Here is a 21,374-nt window from a genome sequence, read left to right as displayed (position 1 = left end):
TGCTCTGCCCATCCATTCATCCACCTGGCCAGCTCTCCCTCTAGTGGGAAGCCTCTGGCTACTACTACCACCCTGCACTTTGCCAACCTGATCGCTCACCCACCTGTCCAGCTCCTTCCAGGGAGAAGTCCTCAGCTGCTGCTCTGCTCTGCCCATCTGCTCTCTTGCCTGCCCACCCAGCTCTTCTTCTGGCTGCCCACAGCAAGTTGTCCCTGTGGCAAATTGGCTGTGTTGACTTGTCCTGAGAGAACTTGGTGGCTGGCCGCACTGAGTTGTCCTAGACCCAAAGTGAACAGTTCACTGGCTAGAATGCTGAATAAGATTATTGCAGATTATTGCTTTTATTGCAAAATCTGCTGTTCTTCCTGATTTTTTTAGATAGACAAGGAGAAACATAATCAAAAAAGCAGATTGATTAAAGTAAGACTGTTAGTTATTGAGAAAGATAGCCAGTACCTAATTGTAATCCCCATCATCTATCATTGCATTCAGAAAGAGCAAATACAAAATAATAGACTATGTAGACAGTTCACAGTACCAAATGTAGTCAACTACAATATTAATCCTTCTGTTAAGCAGTTCTGTGCTTCTACTATGAAACCAGAGACTAATAAGTCTCATTTGAACATTGAGTGGAAAAAGAATGCTGGAGGAAGGCAGTGACAAACTACTAAGAGAACTGCATGGAGGAAGTTATTCCAAATGAATCTTGACCCAAGGAATGTTTACACTAATTTCTTCACATTAAGTATAATGTCACATAAAGTATTTTTTTTTTCTCAGAACATTTTCTGATCCCTTTTGTTTTGCATGTTTTAAAGAGCACACATTACCTTTTACATATAAACTATATTTTATTTTCTAAAATTGGTGTTATATTACAATCAAAGCAGTGGTTGGTTGGTTGGTTGGTTGGTTCAACAATAAAGCTTCATATCTGATGCTTTGTGTGGAGAAACATTCTTCTGATAACCTGGCTTTCCATTTTAGGAGAAACAAAGGCATCATCAGGAGCAACAACTCCAGAGGCATTTGACACGACCACCTCCTCAGTACCAAGATCAGACACAAAACACATATCAACAACAAGTTGGCCAGTTCCCAGGTAAAGGGGATGTGGGGTTGAAATATGAAGGACTAGTATGGACATGAATTCTATTTAAAATGCTCTTTTGTAGTCAAAATATAGTCTGATACTATTATTTTATTTATTAAATACATGTGCTATTACAATGTGTGATTCCTAATGATTGATAACAGCTACAAAATAGACGGTTAAAATATCCAAAATAAAATGCAGATTAATTGTTCAAGTTAATAAAATCATATAACAGCTCTGATAACATGACATTCACCCCAATGCCTTCCAAGATAATTAGATTTTAATTAGCTTCCAAAAAGCTGTTCCCAAGTGAGTCAATCTTTTATCAAAGGACACAAGATAGTTCTATTGTTCTCTTTCCCCCCACCCCACCCCACCCCACCCCACCCACACACAATATCAACATGTTCTCCTGAGAAAAATGTCTTGAATGAATCAAGGAGCTACATTTTCTGGTTGGAGGAGATGATCCTGATGTCAAATCATAAAGGGCAGAACTTCATACCTTAAAAGTATGGTTTAGCATTGTTCTTGGAAATCTGGCAACCAGTGTAGTTTTTGCAAACTTGGTTTAATGTATTTATTGTGCTAAATGCTTGCCAGTATGCAAGCCATTAAAGATGGGTCAGCTGGAGTTTCAAAGTGTTGTTTGAAGGCAGTCCCATGTAATGTGCATTGTCCTCTTATAAGTAAGCAGTGTTGAGGGCAGCCGTTGTAAGAAAGTTTTGTGTTCTAGTTCAGTCTATAATGGGAACACTAATGGAGCTTGAAGAAAAGAACTTCTGATCATGACTTTTTCAATAGGTGCTACCCACCCAAAGAGATCCAAGAAAATCATCCAAACATGGGCTTGCTCTGCAGGGGCAGCTCTACCATTAGAGGTGGCAGAGAGCCATGGTGAACAAATAGCAATGTTGCCTTCTTTGGGTTCAATTTAAGCTTATTTTCTTTTATCCAGGGTCTTAACAGCCTCATTGGCAGGCCCCCAGTGGCAGTAAATAATTACCATATTGCTGATACCTTACACCAAGTGACCAGATAACCTGTCTTTAACATTACATAGATTTTAAATAGCGAAGTAGAGAGAATCAAACTCTACACCATCCCACACAGGAGTAGCCACTGGATCAATTACTCTTCTCCCTCGATCACCAACTGGAAGTGGAAGTTCTTACTCAGGAAGCTTTAGAATCCCTCCAAAACAGAACCTCCCATTTTTGCATGTAATCCAAAAGGACCCCCTGGCCCTAAAGATTATCTATCACAGTGCCAAAGGCCATTCAGTAATTAGTCCAGACCTGAACCCTGACTTTTCCTGTACGGTGCCTCGAGACGCCAGGCATGGGTATCACTCTTGTCCTATAGCTCTATAAACTGGGTCTAAACTGAAGACACGTCCTCTGCTGATGCTCCCCAGTTTCAACTCAATCTGCAGCTCTGGATAGATGTGGCAGAGTGAGCTCTGCCAAAAAACAGCTTTTGATTCAGCAGTAATTTGGAAGTGCAAGGAAGAGAGGAAGAAAATTACAGCATGAAGAGCCCTAGGTTTGAGCCCGCTGTTATTGGAGGCTTGGTATTGCAGGAAAGGAAGGCTGGAAAAGGCTCTACTAACTGCGGCAGCCATTTTCAGTGGCCTGCATGAAGAGCCAGTGGCTCAAGCCCGCTCACCCGTAACGAGGGAGGTTTGGAAGGCGTCGCTGGAAGGAAAGATTGCTAATGGCGCATTTTGACTCCTCGTGGCTGCCAGCACCATTGGATGCGTTCTGGAGGCTCGGGCGGCCTTTTTTTCTTGTCGGCACAAAACGGCAAAGAAGCCAGGTGCCATTTTGAAAGTGGAGTAACATGGGGGGGCAGTAAGGCAGGAAGCTTAAAAAAAAAAAGAAAGAGAAAAAGAGAGCTGACTAGTAGACCAGGTATTACGCAGTGTCTGCAGTGTTTTCATGTGCACAGAGAGATGGTTGAAAGAGCTCAAGCAAGCAGAGCTAGCAGTCGCAGCTCTAAGCATGGATCATCTAGATATAAGAGTGGGGCCAGGGGAGTAGCAACCACGATAAGATCCAATGCTGTCCCCAAAAAGAAGCCTTCTAAGGCCCAGGAGAAGGTGGAGCAAAGGCTTCAAAGGGCCTTGGAGAAGCAGATGGAAAAAGGGGCAAAAGCAGCAGAGAAAAGGAAGCACCTAAGCCCCTTTGTAGAAGAGGATGTTAGGGCTGGACCTGCTTTCAGCCAGATATTGGAGTCTGATAATCTCAGCGCTGCAGGAGACTTGATTATGCAGGAGGAGCCAGGTTCAGTCTCTATCCCAGATCCTGGGCCATCTACAAGTGGCATTTGGCATCCAGAAGGGCCTCACACCTTTACCACAGGAGAGTGGGGTGGCAAGTCGGAGAAGGCATCCATCTGAGGCTACCTTCACTCCCACGGTGGTGGGGCTCCGTCCACTGGGGGAAGGTTCTCCGTTCTCTGTCCATTTCTAAAGGAGAAATGCCTCCTTTAGTCCAACAATGAATTTCTGAGGCAGTTAAGAGAGGTTTTGAAGCTGGCACCGATAGCATTGGAATAGCACCGATGGCATCGGAAATGCAGGTGCAGGAGAGTTTACCTCAGCATCCAAGGGAGTTGCCGAATTACCAGGCTTCCAGTTCTCCGGACTCTTCCTCAAGGAGTGAAGATTCGGTTTCGGAGGAAGAGGGCCTAATTGATCAGGAATTATCAGAAGATGAGGGTATTGCGCAACCTAGCTTCAAAGTGTTGTTCCGGCCTCATTTGTTTAAGGCACTGCTTTTTAAGGCTAAGATTTCAACCCGACTAGGGACGGATTCGTCAAAGCCTTAGGCTTCTCAGGAGCTTGCAGATCCCTCTGATCTGTTTTCAGAACCCATGGCTGAAACAGAGGCCATTCCAGCGCCAAGATTATTTATGGACGTAATTCAGAGGCAGTGGGTTTCTCCTGGGGCTTATCCCAATCCCATGTCCTTTGACAAAAAATTCTACAATGTCATCCTGGATCTCATTGAGCTTCTACAGATTCCAGAGGTAGATGAGCCTGTGATGGCGTTGGCATCCACCTCAACTTCTCTCTGTTGCGGAGGACGTGCTTAAACCAGACAAGAAGAAGGTGGAGCTTAACGCTTCGCAAGGCCCACCAAGCGGGTGGTCAAGTCTGCCAAAGCCGCTTCATTTTTCACCAGAGTGCCATTGCTTTGGTTGAAGCAGGAAAGAGTCCATAGATCAGGTCTATCCCTAGAATTTACCTCCGTCCCGTCCCCCAAAATTTTTTATCCGTTGTCCCGTCTCCAGAGACGTGAACAAGAGGAAAAGCATGGAAGCCGCCATCCAGCATTTGCTGGATATACAGGCCGTGGAAGTGGTCCCAGTCGATCAGGAGGGACAAGGTTATTATTCCATGCTGTTCGTGATTCAGAAAGACTCGGGGGGGGGGGGGTTGAGACCAATTCTCAATCTCAGAAGCCTCAACAAATACTTACGGTACCGGAGGTTCAAATTGCATTCTCTACAATCGATTTTGGAGAATGTCAGAGAAGGAGATTTCTTGACCTCCATCGACCTCATGGAGGCGTTTCTTCACATACCAATTTCACCTCTAGACAGAAAGTACTTGAGGTCTGTTACAACGGCAGACACCTGCAGTAGAGAGCCTTACTGTTTGGATCGGCATCAGCACCCAGGGTGTTCACCAAACTATTGGCAGTGCTAGGAGCCTTTCTCAGGACACTACCAGTCAGGATACAATGTTATCTTGACGACATATTAATACAGTATCTCAGACGAGCAGAGGAAGACCTGCGGTCATGGTTCAGCTCTTGCAGAGCCATGGCTTTTCCATCAATGTGGAAAAGAGCCACTTCAAACTAGCTAGTTGCCTTTTACACCTAGGGGTGATAATAGTTACCTTATCAGGGCAGGTGTTTCGATCTCCAGATCGCCTGGAGAGCATTAGGGCATTAGCAAGGCAGATCAGATCAGATTGGAAAAGAGAGCCCCCCGCCTGCCCCCCATCTTGCTGCCCGCACTGCTCGGAAAGATGATACCATGTATAGGAATAGTTCCTTGGACTAGGTTCCATGCTAGGCCATTACAGTAATTCCTGCTCCCTTTCCAGAAAAAAGGCAGAGGCACATCACCGGTGAAAGTTAGGGTCCCAAGGGCGGTCCTGAGGTCGCTTCTCTGGTGGACTTGTATGAACAAGAGTTGCATGTACAGGGACCAGAAGCGTCTGACTATCACCACAGATGCCAGTCTGGGGGATTGGGGAGCCCATTTCCAGAATCTGGTGGCCCAAGGGTGGACACAGAGAGACTTTCATCAAAAGATCAATTGGTTTGAGCTGAAGGCAGCTCACCTGGCCCTGAGAGAATTCAAGGAGCAGATTGCCAGACAGCATGTCCTCCTCCTCACCGACAATGTGGCGGCTAAGACGCACATCAGCAGGCAAGGGGGCACGCACTCCAAGGTGCTCATGAAGGAGGCAGAGCGACTTTGTCACTGGGTGGAAAATAACGTGCTTTCCATAAGGGCTGAGCACATCTCAGGGGTGAAGAATGTATGGGCAGACTGGCTGAGCACAGCCACCATTGACTATTTGGAGTGGTGTCTGCACCTGGACTTATCCAGGAAATAACAAATCAGTTTGGCTCTCCAATATTAGATCATTTTGCTTCCCCAGCAAACAGCCAGCTGCCCTGCTTCTTCTTGAGGTTTCCGGCACAGGGGGTGGAGAGAATCGATGCCCTTCGTTGTCCGTGGCCTCAAGGGCTTCTTTATGCCTTCCCACCACTGGCCTTGATTCCACAGATGCTTAGGAGGATGTTAGCCGAGAGGGAGGAGATGATACTGGTAGCACCACACTGGCCCAGACAGATCTGGTCAGCCTGTCAATTGCCAGGCCATGGAAGATTCCTCCGGACAAAGTCTCCCTCAGCCAGGGGCCCTTATCCCATTTAGAACCACAGTGGCTCCATTTGGCTGTGTGGCGCTTGAGTAGAGACTTCTGATGGAGTGAAATTTCTTCACCAGTGTCATACAGACTATCCAGGCTGCCAGACGACTATTCACTACTCGGATCTACAACGGTACGTGGAGGATTTTTTGTAGGTGGTGTACGGGCGTAACTTGGAGTCCACCACAGTATCAGTTCCTTAATTGCTTGACTTCCTTCAGGAAGGCCTGGATAAGGGGTTAGCCACTCATCAGAGGCAGGTAGCGGCCTTAGCATCAATTTTATCCTGTGGGAATCTAGAATCCATAGCTAGTGCACCACCTGGAGGTGCAGAGATTCTTTAAGGGAGTCACCAATTTAAGGCCACTGGTGGCTCATAGATATCCCACCAGGGATCTCACCAAGGTGCTGCAGGCCCTCATCAGCGCATCCTTTGAACCCCTAAGAACTACCCACATAAAATTTCTCACTTACAAGATGGTGTTTTTAGTGGCCATAACATTGGCCAGGAGGATATCGGAGTTGGCCGCTCTTTCTGTAAGGGAGGATTTATGCATCTTCCACGCTGATAGAGTAGTATTGAGACTGAACTCAGTTTTTATGCCCAAGGTCAACTCTCTATTTCATAGAGCGCAGAAGTTGATTTTTCCAGATTTTTGTCCCAATCCATCTCACTCCAGAGAAAGGGAGTGGCACATGCTAGATGTGAGGAGGGCCTTACATATCTATGTTTGTTTGTTTGTTTGTTTGTTTGTTTGTTTGTTTGTTTGTTTCAATTTGTAAACCACCCTTCTCCAATAGGACTCAGGGCGGTGAACAGCCAGAATAAAAACAAAACATACAAAATTTAAAAACAGTTTAAAATAATTAAATATATTTGGCCGCAATTTAAAACAAACCCAATTTAAAATCAGTTAAAATTTAACCCAAAACTGTGGGATCAAGCCAGCCCGGCTAGTTGAAATAAATAAGTTTTCAGGGCCCGACGAAAAATCCGGAGGTCTGATATTATACGTACCTCTGGGGGGAGGTTGTTCCAGAGGGCGGGCGCCGCCACAGAGAAGGCTCTCCCCCTGGGGGTCACCAGCCGACACTGTCTGGCGGACGGCACCCTGAGGAGGCCCACTCTGTGCGAGCGTACTGGCCGGTGGGAGGCTATTGGTGGCAGAAGGTGGTCTCGTAGATACCCCGGCCCTAAGCCATGGAGCACTTTAAAGGTGGTCACCAACACCTTGAAGCGCACCCGGAAGACCACCGGGAGCCAGTGCAGCTCATGCAGGAGAGGTGTAACATGGGAGCACCCCGTCGCTCCCATAATCCCCCGCGCGGCCGCATTCTGGACCAGCTGGAGCCTCCGGGTGCACCCCAGGGGGAGCCCCATGTAGAGAGCGTTGCAGTAGTCCAGGCGGGAGGTGACAAGTGCCTGAGTGACCGTGCGTAGGGAGTCCCGATCTAGAAAAGGGCGCAACTGGCGTATCAGGCGAACCTGATAAAAAGCCCTCCTGGCCACGGCTGTCAAATGGTCTTCTAACGACAGCCGTGCATCCAGGAGGACGCCAAAGTTGCGAGCCCTTTCCGTGGGGGCGAGGGATTCGCCCCCAATAGCCAGCGATGGCACCAGCTGGCTATATCGGGACGCCGGAAGCCACAGCCACTTGGTCTTGGAAGGGTTGACTTGGAGCCTGTTTCTCCCCATCCAGGCCCGCACGGCCTCAAGACACTGGGACATCACTTCAAGGGCATCGTTGGGGTGGCCTGGGGTGGAGATGTACAGCTGGGTGTCGTCAGCGTACTGATGGAACTCCACCCCGAAGCCATGGGTGATCTCATCCAGCCGGCTTTACATAAATGTTGAACAGAAGGGGCAAGAGGACCGACCCTTGTGGCACCCCACAAGCAAGGTGCCTCGGGGTCGACCGCTGCCCCCCTGTCAACACAGATTGCGACCGGTTAGAGAGGTAGGAGGAGAACCACCGCAGAACGGTGCCCCCCACCCCCAACCCCTCCAACCGGTGCAACATGATACCATGGTCGATGGTATCAAAAGCCGCTGAGAGATCTAACAGGACCAGGATAGAGGAGCAACCCCTATCCCGAGCCCTCCAGAGATCATCCACCAACGTGACCAATGCCGTTTCCGTGCTGTGCCCAGGCCGGAAGCCGGACTGGAGAGGGTCTAGATAGACAGCTTCATCCAGGTACCGGGGAAGCTGCTGCACCACCACACTCTCAACAACCTTCGCAACGAAGCAAAGGTTGGAGACTGGACGATAGTTAGCCAAAACAGCCGGATCCAGAGAGGGCTTCTTGAGGAGGGGCCTCACTACCGCTTCTTTCAAAGCGGCCGGCAGGACCCTCTCACTCAGAGAAGCGTTAACAATCCTCTGGAGCCAGCCTCGTGTAACCTCCCGGGAAGCCAGTACCAACCAGGAAGGACTCGGGTCCAATAAACATGTGGTCGCGTTCAGCCGTCCCAGGATCCTGTCCATGTCCTTGGGAGTCACAGGATCGAACTCCTCCCAGATAACGCTCTCAAGACCTGCCTCAGTCATCCCGTCCGGACATACTCAGTCAGAGGCCAGCCCTTCCCGAATCTGAGTGATTTTTGTCATACAGATACTGCACAAAATCCTCAGCTCGACCCTGCAAGGGGTCATCCCGCGCTTCCAGATGGAGGAGGGAGCAGGTCACCCTAAACAGGGTGGCTGGGCGATTATCTGATGACTTGATAAGAGTGGCAAAATAGCTAGATTTCGCCGCTTTTATCGCCACTAGGTAGGTCTTAATATGAGACCTCACCCGTGTTCGATCGGATTCGGAGCGGCTGGTCCTGCAACTACTCTCCAGGCATCTTTTCCGGCGCTTCATCTCCCTCAGCTCCTCAGAGAACCAAGGAGCTAGGTGAGTTCAGTGCCGGGTCAGAGGCTGCAAAGGCACGACCCGGTCCAAGGCCCCGGCGGCCACACTATCCCAGGCGGCCACCAGGTCTTCAGCCGAGTCATGAGCCAAAGTCTCAGGGAATGGGCCAAGCTCCATCTGGAACCTATCAGGATCCATCAGACGCCTGGGGCAGAACCACCTGGTCGGTCCCGCCTCCCTGCGGCGGAGTGCAGCGGTTAGAAAGTCCAGTCGAAGGAGCGAGTGGTCAGACCATGACAAGGGTTCGATGGCTATATCCCCTGTATCAAGGCCACTCAACCACTGACCAGAGACAAAAACTAAGTCCAGAGTGTGTCCACCTGTGTGAGTGGGGTCATGAATTAACTGAGTAAGGTCCATGGCCGTCATGGAAGCCATGAACTCTCGAACCATCTCAGACGTTTCATCGATGGATGGCAGGTTGAAATCCCCCATGACAGCAAGTCTGGGGGTATCAACAGCCACCTCGGCTATGACATTGAGCAGTTCAGGCAGGGCCGTTGCCACGTGGCAGGGAGCCAGGTACATGATCAACAAGCCCATCTGTACTCCACAACCCCACTTCACAAAAAGGGATTCACATCCGGCTATCTGTGGAACAGTGGTCTCCCTTGGATCCAGACCTTCCTTTATAATAACTGCCACCTCCCCCCCCCCGCCCCTGCCCTGAGCCCTCGGCTGATGAAATGCACGGAAGCCTGGTGGGCATATATCCACGAGGGGAACTCCCCCCTCCTGGCCCAACCAGGTCTCCGTAATACCCGCTAGGTCCGCTTCCCCCTCCCGAATAAGATCGTGGATGAGGGGAGCTTTATTAACAACGGACCTGGCATTGCATAACATCAGCCGAAAGCTCTGGCCCTGAGAATCTGGACAGCCTGGGGAACAAGAAAAGCCTTGGGGACCGGAGTGCGCAATCGCTCTAAGATAGCGAGTGTGCATTCCCTGAACATGATGTGGTCCCCGGCTTCCGCCATATCTGCCCCTCCCACTCACTATACTGATGGAACAGCCCTCTCCAAGTTGAACTCCAACCCCCTCCCCGACCTCCGGTTCTACATCCCTAGTGTTGCAGCCCTCTGCTGAGGCTGGTCTTGAACTCGGTGGATTTCCCCCCAAACCCACCCTAATCCCCCCCGAACCCCTTAAAATTTTTGTTAAAAACCCACTAAAAAACCCACTTAAAAAACCCCTCAAACTCTTCTTTGCCGCATGCCATCTCTCGGGGCTCCATATAAAGTGGACACAGATATTCAGAAAGTCTGAGGCACTTTTTCTATCATTCCAACTGGCTATGATGGGAAAGAAAGTTACAGTATCTACAGTAGACAGGTGGCTTCACACAACCATTTCCAATGCATATGACTTACAGGCCCTTCCGAGACCCAAGGCGCTCACAGCACATTCTACCAGGAGTGCTGCCACAATGGCAGCCTGGGCGACACAGGCTTCGGTGGAGGACATTTGTCGTGTGGAGACCTAGTCTTCGCCATCGCCTTTCATTCAGCACTACTGACTGGATTCATTTGCCTGGATTCATTTACCTGGATTCAAAAGGCAGCTTTTGGCAGGAGAGTTCTTCAGTGAGTACTGGGAACGACCGGTGAGCAGGACCAGATAGGTACCCTCCCGTGAGGACAGCCAGCTTTGGTATGTCCCATGCTTGGAGTCTTGAGGCACCATACAGAAAAAGGGCCGTTGGTCTTACATGATATGCCCATTTTCTGTCGGTGCTGAGAGACTCCAGCCCCAGCCTAAGTAGGGTCTGGTCCGGGGTATACTTGGGGTGTCGTTGCAGGTAGTACGTCATGAGACATTGCTGTAACCTCATCGAAACTGGGAAGCGTCAGCAGAGGGCTTGTGTTCAGTTTAGACCCAGTCTATAGAGCTATAGGACAAAAGTGATACCCATGCCTGGAGTCTTTTAGCACCGACAGAAACTGGGTCTTTCAGGTAGGGCCAGTGCCCCTTCTGCAGCTGGATCTCCATCACTCACTTAATAACCCAAAAGGGAAGGTTAAAAACTAGGTGATAGTTTTTAACTATCCAGGGATCCAGGAGAGCTTGAGTAAGGGGCACACCACCTTTCAAGGCCTCTGCCAGATTCAAGTTGTCATATCTCCTTCCCCCAGAGGGCAAGAATCAAGTAAATGTCATGCTTTTAAATTCTTAAGGTTTTAAAAGCAGCATTCACAAAACTAACAAATCCTTTATATTGCAGCATGTGTGAATAAAGAACGTTACATTGTTTGGGACACTGTTAATATTTCTGTAATAATTGATTCTCTCCTTGTTAGCACACAAGATATTGGTTTACACAAACATTTCATATTGAGGCTCTTTGGAATAATTATAGTTGTCATACTCCTGTTTGTTTTCTAAGAATTTTAAAGCTGTGTTCATTTGTCTAAGTTAACTTTTCAGTGTGAAATAGCACACTGCATGAAACAGAGTATCTTTATATAAGTATACATCCTTCTACATCAGGGCTGTCAAACTTGCAGCCTGCGGGCTAGATGCATCATGCCCTGGCCACGCCCATGCCTGGTTTAGCAAAGGGGGAAAAGTCTTGATATGTCACATAATGACACCATGATGATGCGAGTTTGACACTCCTATTCTACATGAAAAGTACTTTTGAAACCATCTTTTGAATAAAGAAAATGCACTATTACTATCTCTCTCTTTGCCCTTGTTTAATAGTTTTAAACAAACATGTACTAACAGATTTGTTTTGCCTGCTAACCTCTCTGTTTCCTAGCTCTGGACTAAGTATTAGATTCATAATTAAATGCATTAATTTGTAATAGAAAAAGTTGTCCTGATCTCAGTGCTGCTTCATTCTCCATTGAAAAAATGCCTCTATCAGTGTCACAGCAAGCATTGTCCAATACAGCTAGTTCTCACTTATCGATGATAATTGGAACCAGGAACTCTGTTGCTAAGTGATGCAATCATAAGGCATGACATCATACAACCACTATGAGTTACAGTAGCAGTTTTGGCAATCTCAGTTGCCATCAAATAACTCTCACATGGTCACAGCATCCCATGGTCAATGATTGTCATTTGCAACCTCCTATCAACTTCCCCATCGATTTACTTGTAAGAAACTAGCAAGGAAAGCTACAAATGGTGATCACATGACCACAGAATGCTGCAACATCACAATTGGTTGCTGAGCACCCAAATTGCAAACATGTGATTATGAAGACGCTGCAATGATCACAACTTGAGGTCCAGTCATAAATTCAATACCATCATTGCTTTGAATAGTTGCTAAACAAGTCATTCAACAAGGAATCTCTGTAATATTGTTTTGCATATTTAATCATTAAAGATATTCCTGCTTTCTTGCAGAAGTGTGTGTGTATTTCATAGGTAGAGTAACCACAGGTTGTACAAGCTGGAAGTGATTTGCAGAACTACTTTTTAACTCTACAATTCCTATTCCCCATGTGCCATGTGAATCCTTTTCCATAGAATTGGAACTCTTCTGAATAGTTATAGATGAAATATAAATGCATGAAATGAATAGTAAAATTATTCCTGCTCCCTAGTGTGGCTTTTGGTTTTTAGAGAGTGGGGTAGAGGATAACTAGATGGTTCTTCTGTGTACTCTATCATCAGCTGCAGTCCTTCTTATCTTAAATAACTAAGACTGGTTAACACAGCTACTTTTTCACCATGAGCACATCTTTTAAACAGCTTTTGAAATTCTCATTATTGCAACAACTGCTACAATTACAAAAAGCATTGGAGCAATATCCCTGTATGGCTCAGTTTGCAGATATGCATTCCTACATATATATGTGTTTAAGGATGGCTAATAGTAATTTGACCCACATATGCAGTATAGATTAATCTTCTATCTGAAACAGATTTAAACAGAATGCCCATCTAACTAGTTGGAACAGAAATCAACATTGTTAAATAGTTGTATCTTTGTACAATATATTCCAGATTAATCAGTTGCATTTAAAACAGTAAATTTTATGAAAAGTCATGTTTTTTGAGATGTGTATGACACATAAAGCATGCCATTATGATAGAAGGAAAGATATGCTCAGTAAAGCTACCTTTGTTTAATATTTGACTTCTTCCCTTAGCCTCCAGAGTCACACAAAACATTTAAAGGAGGCTATTCAGAAGGCTGGCAGGCAGAAGAAAATAACCTTCCTAAGTCCCATCCCACTGGAATTTTTCAGGATCTAAGCCAGCAAGCCCTAAATATAGCTAGAAACTACTCTATTGCACGTTAGGTATATAAAATGTTGCATCAAATATTCTGAGAATGTTTGGATTGATATTTAAAATCACTAACGTTGGTAATCTTATATTACAGGCTCATCTCCATCAATAACAGGGGTAAATAATTTAGGCCAGTCCAACTCCAGCAGTCCACGAGTGTTTTCTCAGAATCAGAACATGATTCAGATTGGAACAGGGCACAATTCTGTCTCATCAAGCAGTAATCCGCAAGATCGAGCGGTTAATCAATATACTGGTCTGCAGAATATTCAGCGAAGTAATTTATACAGCATGGCATCTAGTATGACCCAGATGGTTCAACAACATGCAAATCCAACTGCCAATGGTCAGCCACAGATGCAAAGACAACCCAATTTGGCTCAGGGCACTGCTCTTCCTGCTGGATACGGACAGAACACACTAGGAAATTCAGGCATTTCTCACCAACATAATAAAGGAGCACTAAATGCTACATTATCCAAGCCTCAGATGGCAAGAATGCCAGCAATTGGGGCCCAAAATTCATCTTGGCAGCATCAAGGTATATCAAACATGAACAATCCGGCTCAACGAAATAATGGTTTAGCGACGTTTACTGCCAGCTCCACGTTCCATATGCAGCAGACTCACTTAAAGTTGCCTAGTCAACAGTTTGCCCAAGGAATGCCTCAGGTAAGCCTCAACACCAGCAGGACAATAGCACCCATGAATTCAGCTGTCTCTGGACAGATACTGCCATTAGGAGCCCAGCAGCGGACAAACCCTCCTACTCAACAGCCAGTCCAGTCACAACAGGTCTTGGCAGGCATGAGTCAAACTGTCCCAGATCTGACTTTCAGCCAGAATCAGAATCAGCAGCTGTCCAGCAGAACCAACCTACACTGTACTCAAGGTTATCCTGTGAGGACAGCTAATCAGGAATTGCCTTTTGCCTACAGTAACCCATCTGGAGGTAATGGACTACAGAACTTAACTGGGGATACAGACCTCATAGACACTTTATTGAAAAACAGGACTTCAGAAGAGTGGATGAATGATTTGGATGAGTTATTAGGGAATCACTGAAATGAGATTTGTTTTTTTCTTCTTCCCTGAGTCATTTTTTTAAAATTACAAATTATCTTTGGACCAAATACCTGTGTCATTGAAAACTCACAGGCTCTAGTGGGAATGTATTGGAGTTGCTTCTTTCTGGGTCTAAGAACATAAAAAAGATGCACTGGCTTGCTAGGAAAAAATGTCATTTCTGTAGTGTGTCTGGAACACAACATATGCAAACAGTTTGGTGCATACCCCAAACAGCCCAGCAAAAATGTAACTTTTTTTTCCAGTGTTTTACATTTGAAGACTTAAATGTGAACCCATGCAGTTGCAGTGCAGAAAGTAAGCCAGCAAGAGATAGGCTGTAAGTATTCAGTGTTAAGGTATTCTTTCCTACAGGTAGTACTTGATAGATTTCATTATCTTAATTTGGATCTCTAAATAGTAAAAAGTGCCACCTTGCCACCATTTTCAAGGAAAATGTGTACAGCCCTTGTTCTTTTCTGGAATCCTCCTTAGTTTAGGGAGGGTAATCTTCTAATCAGTGTGTGCCAACATTCTTAGCAAACCAGATATAAGAATTCACAATAATCGATAATGGGTTTACTTACTGGAGATCCTTAACTATTACAACATTTCCAGCAGCAGGTTGCTGTAGATCTAAACTGGGGAACCTGGTCTTAATTGGCTTATGGCTTACTGAACTAAGCAATTTGCACTCTGCTATGGGGGGAGGGGCGGGGCGGGAGGGAGTTCTTTCTTTTTTAGTTATTTTTTAATTGGAGAAACAGACTTAAAGTCAAGTGTGTGCACTTTTTCTATCTCCATTGCTGCATTCATTAAAATTGGATTGATCACACCTCATTTCTCTGATTCAGAGGGCATTTATACTTAGCAGTGTTTTTGTTGCCACGTGCATACAGTACTATGTGGATAGGATGATTTAGTCTTTGTCAGGCAGGTGAAGCAAGTTTTATGCCTTGGAGTTATTGACTGAAAACTTTGCAATAATGGCACAGGAAGATGGGGGCACACTATACTTTTTTAAAAAATTGAAGAATTTTAAGACCCTTGGGGAAAATGGTGATTGAAGCTCTTTAGAAATATAAAGATGAATCTCCAATGAAATAAATGCTGCTAATTCATCATGTTCCATGGAGATACTTTCCTGGATGTGTAAAATTAGTTCTTTTATGGCAAGGAAAAGATAATTATTTTTTAATGTGTTACCAAAAAGAATTTCTGCTTGCCAACAAACCACCTTTTGCCTTAACCTTTAGTTATAAAGGTAATCAATTTGAAAGTTGTTTTAGATGCATAGATACCTCTCTGTTCCTTCTCGGGGTTTTGTTTTGTTCTTTATTGAACACGGCTATTTACCTCCTGTTATAAGGATTCTTAATTTACTTCATAACATTTGCAATTGAAAATCATAGAATTTCCTTTGCCTCAGATACATTCAGGAGAGTTTACAGAGATATTTGAATCTGGGATATTTTGGACGGGGGAACAGTGAAGAGATTAAAAAGATGAACAATAGGAAAATATTTTACTGTATCTGCAGTGTTCCTCTCAAATGTGCACTTTGGAAAACAATCTGCTTTAACACTACTTTTAATTTAATTTTCCCGTTCCTTTCATTGTATATGGTTGCCATCCATGATCAAGATAAGTATGCCGCGTTAAAGAGACATTTGTGTTTTGGTGGATAATTGATAGGGGATAATGGTGAAAACTGCATGTTAATGAATGGTTCCACTACTGATATGTCCAAACTGAAGCAAATTGCATTGAGTGTATATTTTTAAAATGTCATTTTATAATAAGAGTTGCTTAATTTAATAATTAAAATATAGGTGTCACTATATTGTAAGTAAATTAGATTAGAGTTAAATTTACTAATCTTTTCCATAAATCAGCAATTGAGTTAATTTTTTTCAGTGAATTCAATTCAATCAAAGATTTGATCCAAAATGAATGTCAGCTGGAAAATATTGTAATCTTTGTAGCTGCTTTTTTTGACCATGGAAAAATTATTGGAGTCTGGGAGGAAGAGATTTGAAATGGAGATAAAGTATATTTGTTATGTGTTTTGGTAATCTTGCACCAGTGTGCCTTCCTTTTGTTTGTGGAGGTACTTGGAGCCTCCTACTTCTTAATTATTTGAGTTCTTATTTCTTCTTTAGGTGCAGAAAAAAAATTACAAGTTTTATATCATTCTAGCTTAATTATCAGATAAAATTTTGGTCAGAAGAAAATGTAACAGACACTTTGTGTTTCAAATGCTATAGGCAGATACCTCCTGTCTTTGTTTATTTACATAAGGTTTTATCAGCTGCAGCACATACAACTATGGATAAACCTCCTGTTGCTTTTTAGGTATCCTGGATTACAACTCCCCACACAGTTGCCCTGCTACTGGATTTATGAGAATTGTAATCTGGAACCTTTCAAGAGTAACAAATGCCTTCTGGTGAAATAAATTAGCTGGAAATAATTTTGGATTGACTGTGCCCTTTCAAAATTGAAAAAAATTAAAATTTTCTTAAAATTTAAGTCAAGTTGTATGTTCAACTTGATTTCAATTGTTGCTTTCAGTCGATGCAAAACTCTTTCAGATTTGAAGATGTAGCATAATGTTAAAAGAGGTAAAATGTGCCGTGCAGTGATCCTTAAACACGGAAGCTAGCTGGGGCTAAGTGCAGGGCACTCCCATCAATCACTAGTAGCAGTTCATAATTGAATTGCACTTGTGTTTTCTATTTGCTGCAGCTTTAGAGCAATAAGACCCCCTCCCTCCCCTCAATTTGCCTGGCCTGTTGCCTCAGTTTTATTTATAGGCTGCAGTCCTGGGCTGGTGAAAAGGTGTGAAAACAAATCATACCTGTCCAAGATTCTCCACCCCCCCCCCTGCCTTCCTAAACCCCGGCAAAATGGAAAGGGTGCTCAGTTTTTCTATTCTACACATTTTCTTTGTGTAAATAAATGTTTACAGTTTTATATTAAAGACTGAATAAGAGTTAGATCTTCTGAGTGTATATTTTTTACTTTTTATAGATTCTAAAACTTTAATTCTTTATATATATATATGTTGGGGGCGGTTATATGTTTTACATTTGTTTAAATGGTGAACAGTTGAGATTTGATGCTAACCTTTTTTTTTTTTTTACATTAAGATGTATAAAGAGTCCATTAATCCCATTTTTTTTTCTTTAACTACAATTATTGTGGCACACCAAAAACCTTTCACTTCTGTTATGTCATTATTAAAAAAAATAAATATTTTGCTAGTGTACTGAACACATTGTTGTGTTTTTTTTTTTAAAAAAATATCCTGAGATGAATCTTTGGAACTGTATGGATCTTGATCCTTTTTTTTTTTCTGCCAGAAGCCAATTCCATTCCATTCCATTCCATTCCATTCTATTCCTTGGCTGATCTGAAACTGAAAGATGCTGCAAGGCCAAATGCAGAGCACTGGCTTAAGGCTTCCATTTGTCGTGTATGCATTTCCATGTCAACATTGCGTATATATTTTAAATATGCATTTTTATTTTTTAACAGAGTGCTAGACAATTATTAATGCCAATTTCTTATATCTTTGGCCATGAAGATTAATGCAACTGTTTTGGAAAAGCCTTGTTTTGCATTTTTTTTTTTAAAAAAAACAAACCCTGTACTTCAGAATGTAAGGAAGGGAAATAATCAGAAGATAACTATAAATGAGAACTGCTGGGGGGGGGTTCTCGGAAACAGAAACTGGCTCTCATTTTAAACTTCAATTAATATAGAATGCAGTAATTTGCCTTTTAGCATTGCTATATGCATGTTATACCTGTGCTCTAAGCTCTGTGCTGGCTTCCTTTTAGACTCCAAATGCAATTCAATGTGCTGGCTGTCATCTCTGAAATATAATAACATGGTTTGGCATCAGGGCATCTGCAGGACTCCCAACTGGAATCGTAAACCCAACTCAGATGTCCCGAAAAAAACTTGGTCTCCTATTTCTGCGAAGTATGGGCTGGAAGAGCTTTGGGACGGCTTCTCAGTAGCAAATGCCTGTATTGTGAATATCCACACACACCCCTTACAAGTTATGTTGCAGACCTAATACTCATTCTGACCTTCCTTCAGGACACTCCTGAAAATTAAGTATGCAGTACAGCTTGTACTGTACTTTCATCCATTATTTCCTGTTTCAAGCTGTGGAATAATGTTTTGCATCGAAACAATGAACAATACGTACTATTTCTTTTCTTTCTATTTAGACCATTTGTATAGCCATCCAACTCTGGACAGCACGCAAAAGATTAAAAGCAAAAAACCATAACATAACATGCAAAATAACCCACATCCACATCTAAACTATTCCATTTTCAAACCATAAACAAAATAAATTCACCATCAGGGCTGGTTCAAACTCCCAAATCAAATGCCTGAGGGAACTGCAGCTAAGCCTGGAAGGCATTGCCGCATCCATCCTTGTGCTCCTTGATCTTTTGGTGGCTTTGGATACTCTTGACCATAGTATCCTTCTGACCCAGGAATAACTTCCCATCAAAGAACACTTGTACATTTCTTTTTGTATGTATTATGCATGCCAAGGGCCACAGAGAAAGTAGCCGCTAAAAGGATGGCATCATAAGGTGAATCAAGCTTTTTTTTAATCCATTGGAACATTTAAGGCTTAAAAAGCTACCAATAAAGGAAGAATATTTGTAGTTGAAATGAGGAGTACTTGGTGTTCTCTGAGCTTGGTTATTTTCTTGCAGACATTTCATTACCCAAACTAGGTAACATCATCAGTGCTAGTAAGGAATGGGGTTTACTCTCAATTTATATACTAGTGGCTTGCCCTCTCAATATTGGTGGGGATGGTCTCCGAGATTCTTTGATTGGACTGTTTGCTTGTTTGACAATTCCTTGATTGGGTATTGTTTATCTCTTGATTGTTGGTCTGAGGTAAATCTTGGTGTTACTCATCTGGTGTTGATTACTGGTCAGGAGGTGTTTTGTTCTTTTTGTTCCCTTTTTGGCTTATCTCTTTTGCACAATATATATACATACATCTACATACTGTGCAAAAGAGATCATTAACAAGCCACAAAGGGAACAAAAAAAAATTAGAATATAAAATGAAAGCAAACGCCATTCCTTACTAGCACTGATAATATTACCTAGTGTGGGTAATGAAATATCTGCAAGAAAACAACCAAACTCAGAGAGCAACAAGGACCCCGCACTTAAAAAGATGTAAGGTACTTTATCCCTTTAACCCTCCCCAAAGGACTGTGAAACTGCTTATTTTGAGAAAGTATGACCACTGTATTATATTTTAATTAAAAGGAGTAAAGGAAGAAAGGAACAAACAAATGTGAAAAATCCCATGCTATACTGTTAATTTCATGAATTAATAACAAGTATTCCTTGCTTCTCCTTTCAGAAGAGAGTCAATTTAAATATTCATTAAATATTTGTTAATTATTAATTGCTACAAATGAACAATAGATTGTTTTCTTCCAATGTACTAATATCTTAGATACAGCTTTTACTTGGAGCCATAACTTGTTCTTCATTTCCTAGAACTCCATTTAACTGGCTTGAGATGAAACTGAAAACATTTTAATTCGGACTTCACACTTGTTGGAGAGAAAACTCCGGATAACCACAGCTACCTTTTCCTTTTCAGCTATTTTTACAGTGAGGTTCATTCTGGTTCATTTGCCTGCTCAGTGAAAACCACAAACCCAACATTCAGTCTCCAAATTGTTTATTTGTGAAGGTCTGCAGAGCCTCACACACAAAACACATTAGCAACATTTTCAAGGTGAAAGACTCCCACTGTTAACCAAATACAAGCTACATCTACTTTACAGGAACAAAGGGACTCACATTAGAAACAGATAATTGGCTACAAGTAAAGTGTCCAGCAACTCTGTACTCAGATACATTTGAGTCATGGTAAAATAAGCATACATATTAGAAAAAATATGTACTACATTTTAAAAAATCTACCGTGCTATGTACTAGGCTGTGCAGAAACTTCTCCATTTTTCTCAACTCCTAGATGACAACGTGGACAACTTACATAATTTATTTAACTTGCGTAAAAAAATGATGTAAAAGTTTGTAATAATGCAATTGACAAATTATGTAAATAATGTCAGTTACAGACATTTTCACTTATGGACATTCTTGTTCAAACTTTTTCCTCTCACCTTGTCTGTAAAACCAAGATTTTATGGCATTGATCAATTCCATATATTAAGGATATACCTTGAGAAAAATATAAGTATCTTTAACAACTTACTTTTTGTACAGCAAAGGAGCATAATCTGTGAGTCTCCATATTATTAAAGAAATAAGTGAGAAGCAGCAATATTTAATATACCTAATTAACATAATACTTATCACTCGGGGTGGGTTCTACTTACCTTTACTACTGGTTCGCAACAGGGCCGCACACGCGCTCTTCGGCACATGCGCAGAAGCATTTTGATGACGTTGGGGTCAGTGGGCGGAGCCTCCCGCTGGTTTTACTACCGTTTCTATAGAACAAGGGGCAACCCACCACTGCTATCACTCCATATTTCCTTCTTTCCGGGCAGATAGATACATTCTCAAACTCAATGTGTCAAGTTATTACCACTTTCCAATTTTTATTTTCTAAGGATATTCACTTTTGGTTTGGCTAATAAGAACAGAATTAAATTCACCGCTTACATTGAATTTACTGGAACCTATTTAATGTGCAACACAAACTTGAGAATGTTTCTATCCAGCTTCTTGTTTATTTCTTGTTTATTTATTGGTTCGATTTATATGCCGCTCTTCTCCGAAGACTCAGGGCGGCTTACAATGCATTAAGTAATAGCCTTCATACTTTTGTATATACCTGCTTAGTAGGGCTTTCGGGGCCCCCAGGCGGTGTTCTTTTTTATACAAAGTCAGTTTATTGCCCCCACAATCCGGGTCCTCATTTTACCTACCTCGGAAGGATGGAAGGCTGAGTCAACCTTGAGCCTGGTGAGATTTGAACTCACAGTAATTGCAGGCAGCTGGCAGCTAAGTGCTACTTAACAGCACTTTAGTCTGCTGCACCAC

General features: G+C 43.3%; 1 protein-coding gene across 2 annotated transcripts in view; it reads left to right on the top strand.

The window, feature by feature from the left end:
- MAML1 (mastermind like transcriptional coactivator 1) overlaps positions 1–17,570 on the top strand; it is a 39,662-nt gene extending 22,092 nt beyond the window's left edge. For both annotated transcript variants that reach the window (XM_070937239.1, XM_070937238.1), the window contains exons 4-5: positions 991–1,105; positions 13,324–17,570. In XM_070937239.1, coding sequence (XP_070793340.1) covers positions 991–1,105; positions 13,324–14,294 — 1,086 coding nt within the window. In that variant the 3' untranslated portion in view covers positions 14,295–17,570. The remainder of the gene's footprint in view (positions 1–990; positions 1,106–13,323) is intronic.
- Positions 17,571–21,374: the final 3,804 nt, after the last annotated feature.

Source organism: Pituophis catenifer, unplaced genomic scaffold (assembly GCF_029215685.1).
Source record: "Pituophis catenifer annectens isolate HBS135680 unplaced genomic scaffold, rPitCat1.0.hap2 SCAF_2, whole genome shotgun sequence".
Classification (NCBI taxonomy): Eukaryota; Metazoa; Chordata; class Lepidosauria; order Squamata; family Colubridae; genus Pituophis; species Pituophis catenifer.
This window is presented reverse-complemented; position numbering and strand designations above follow the sequence as displayed.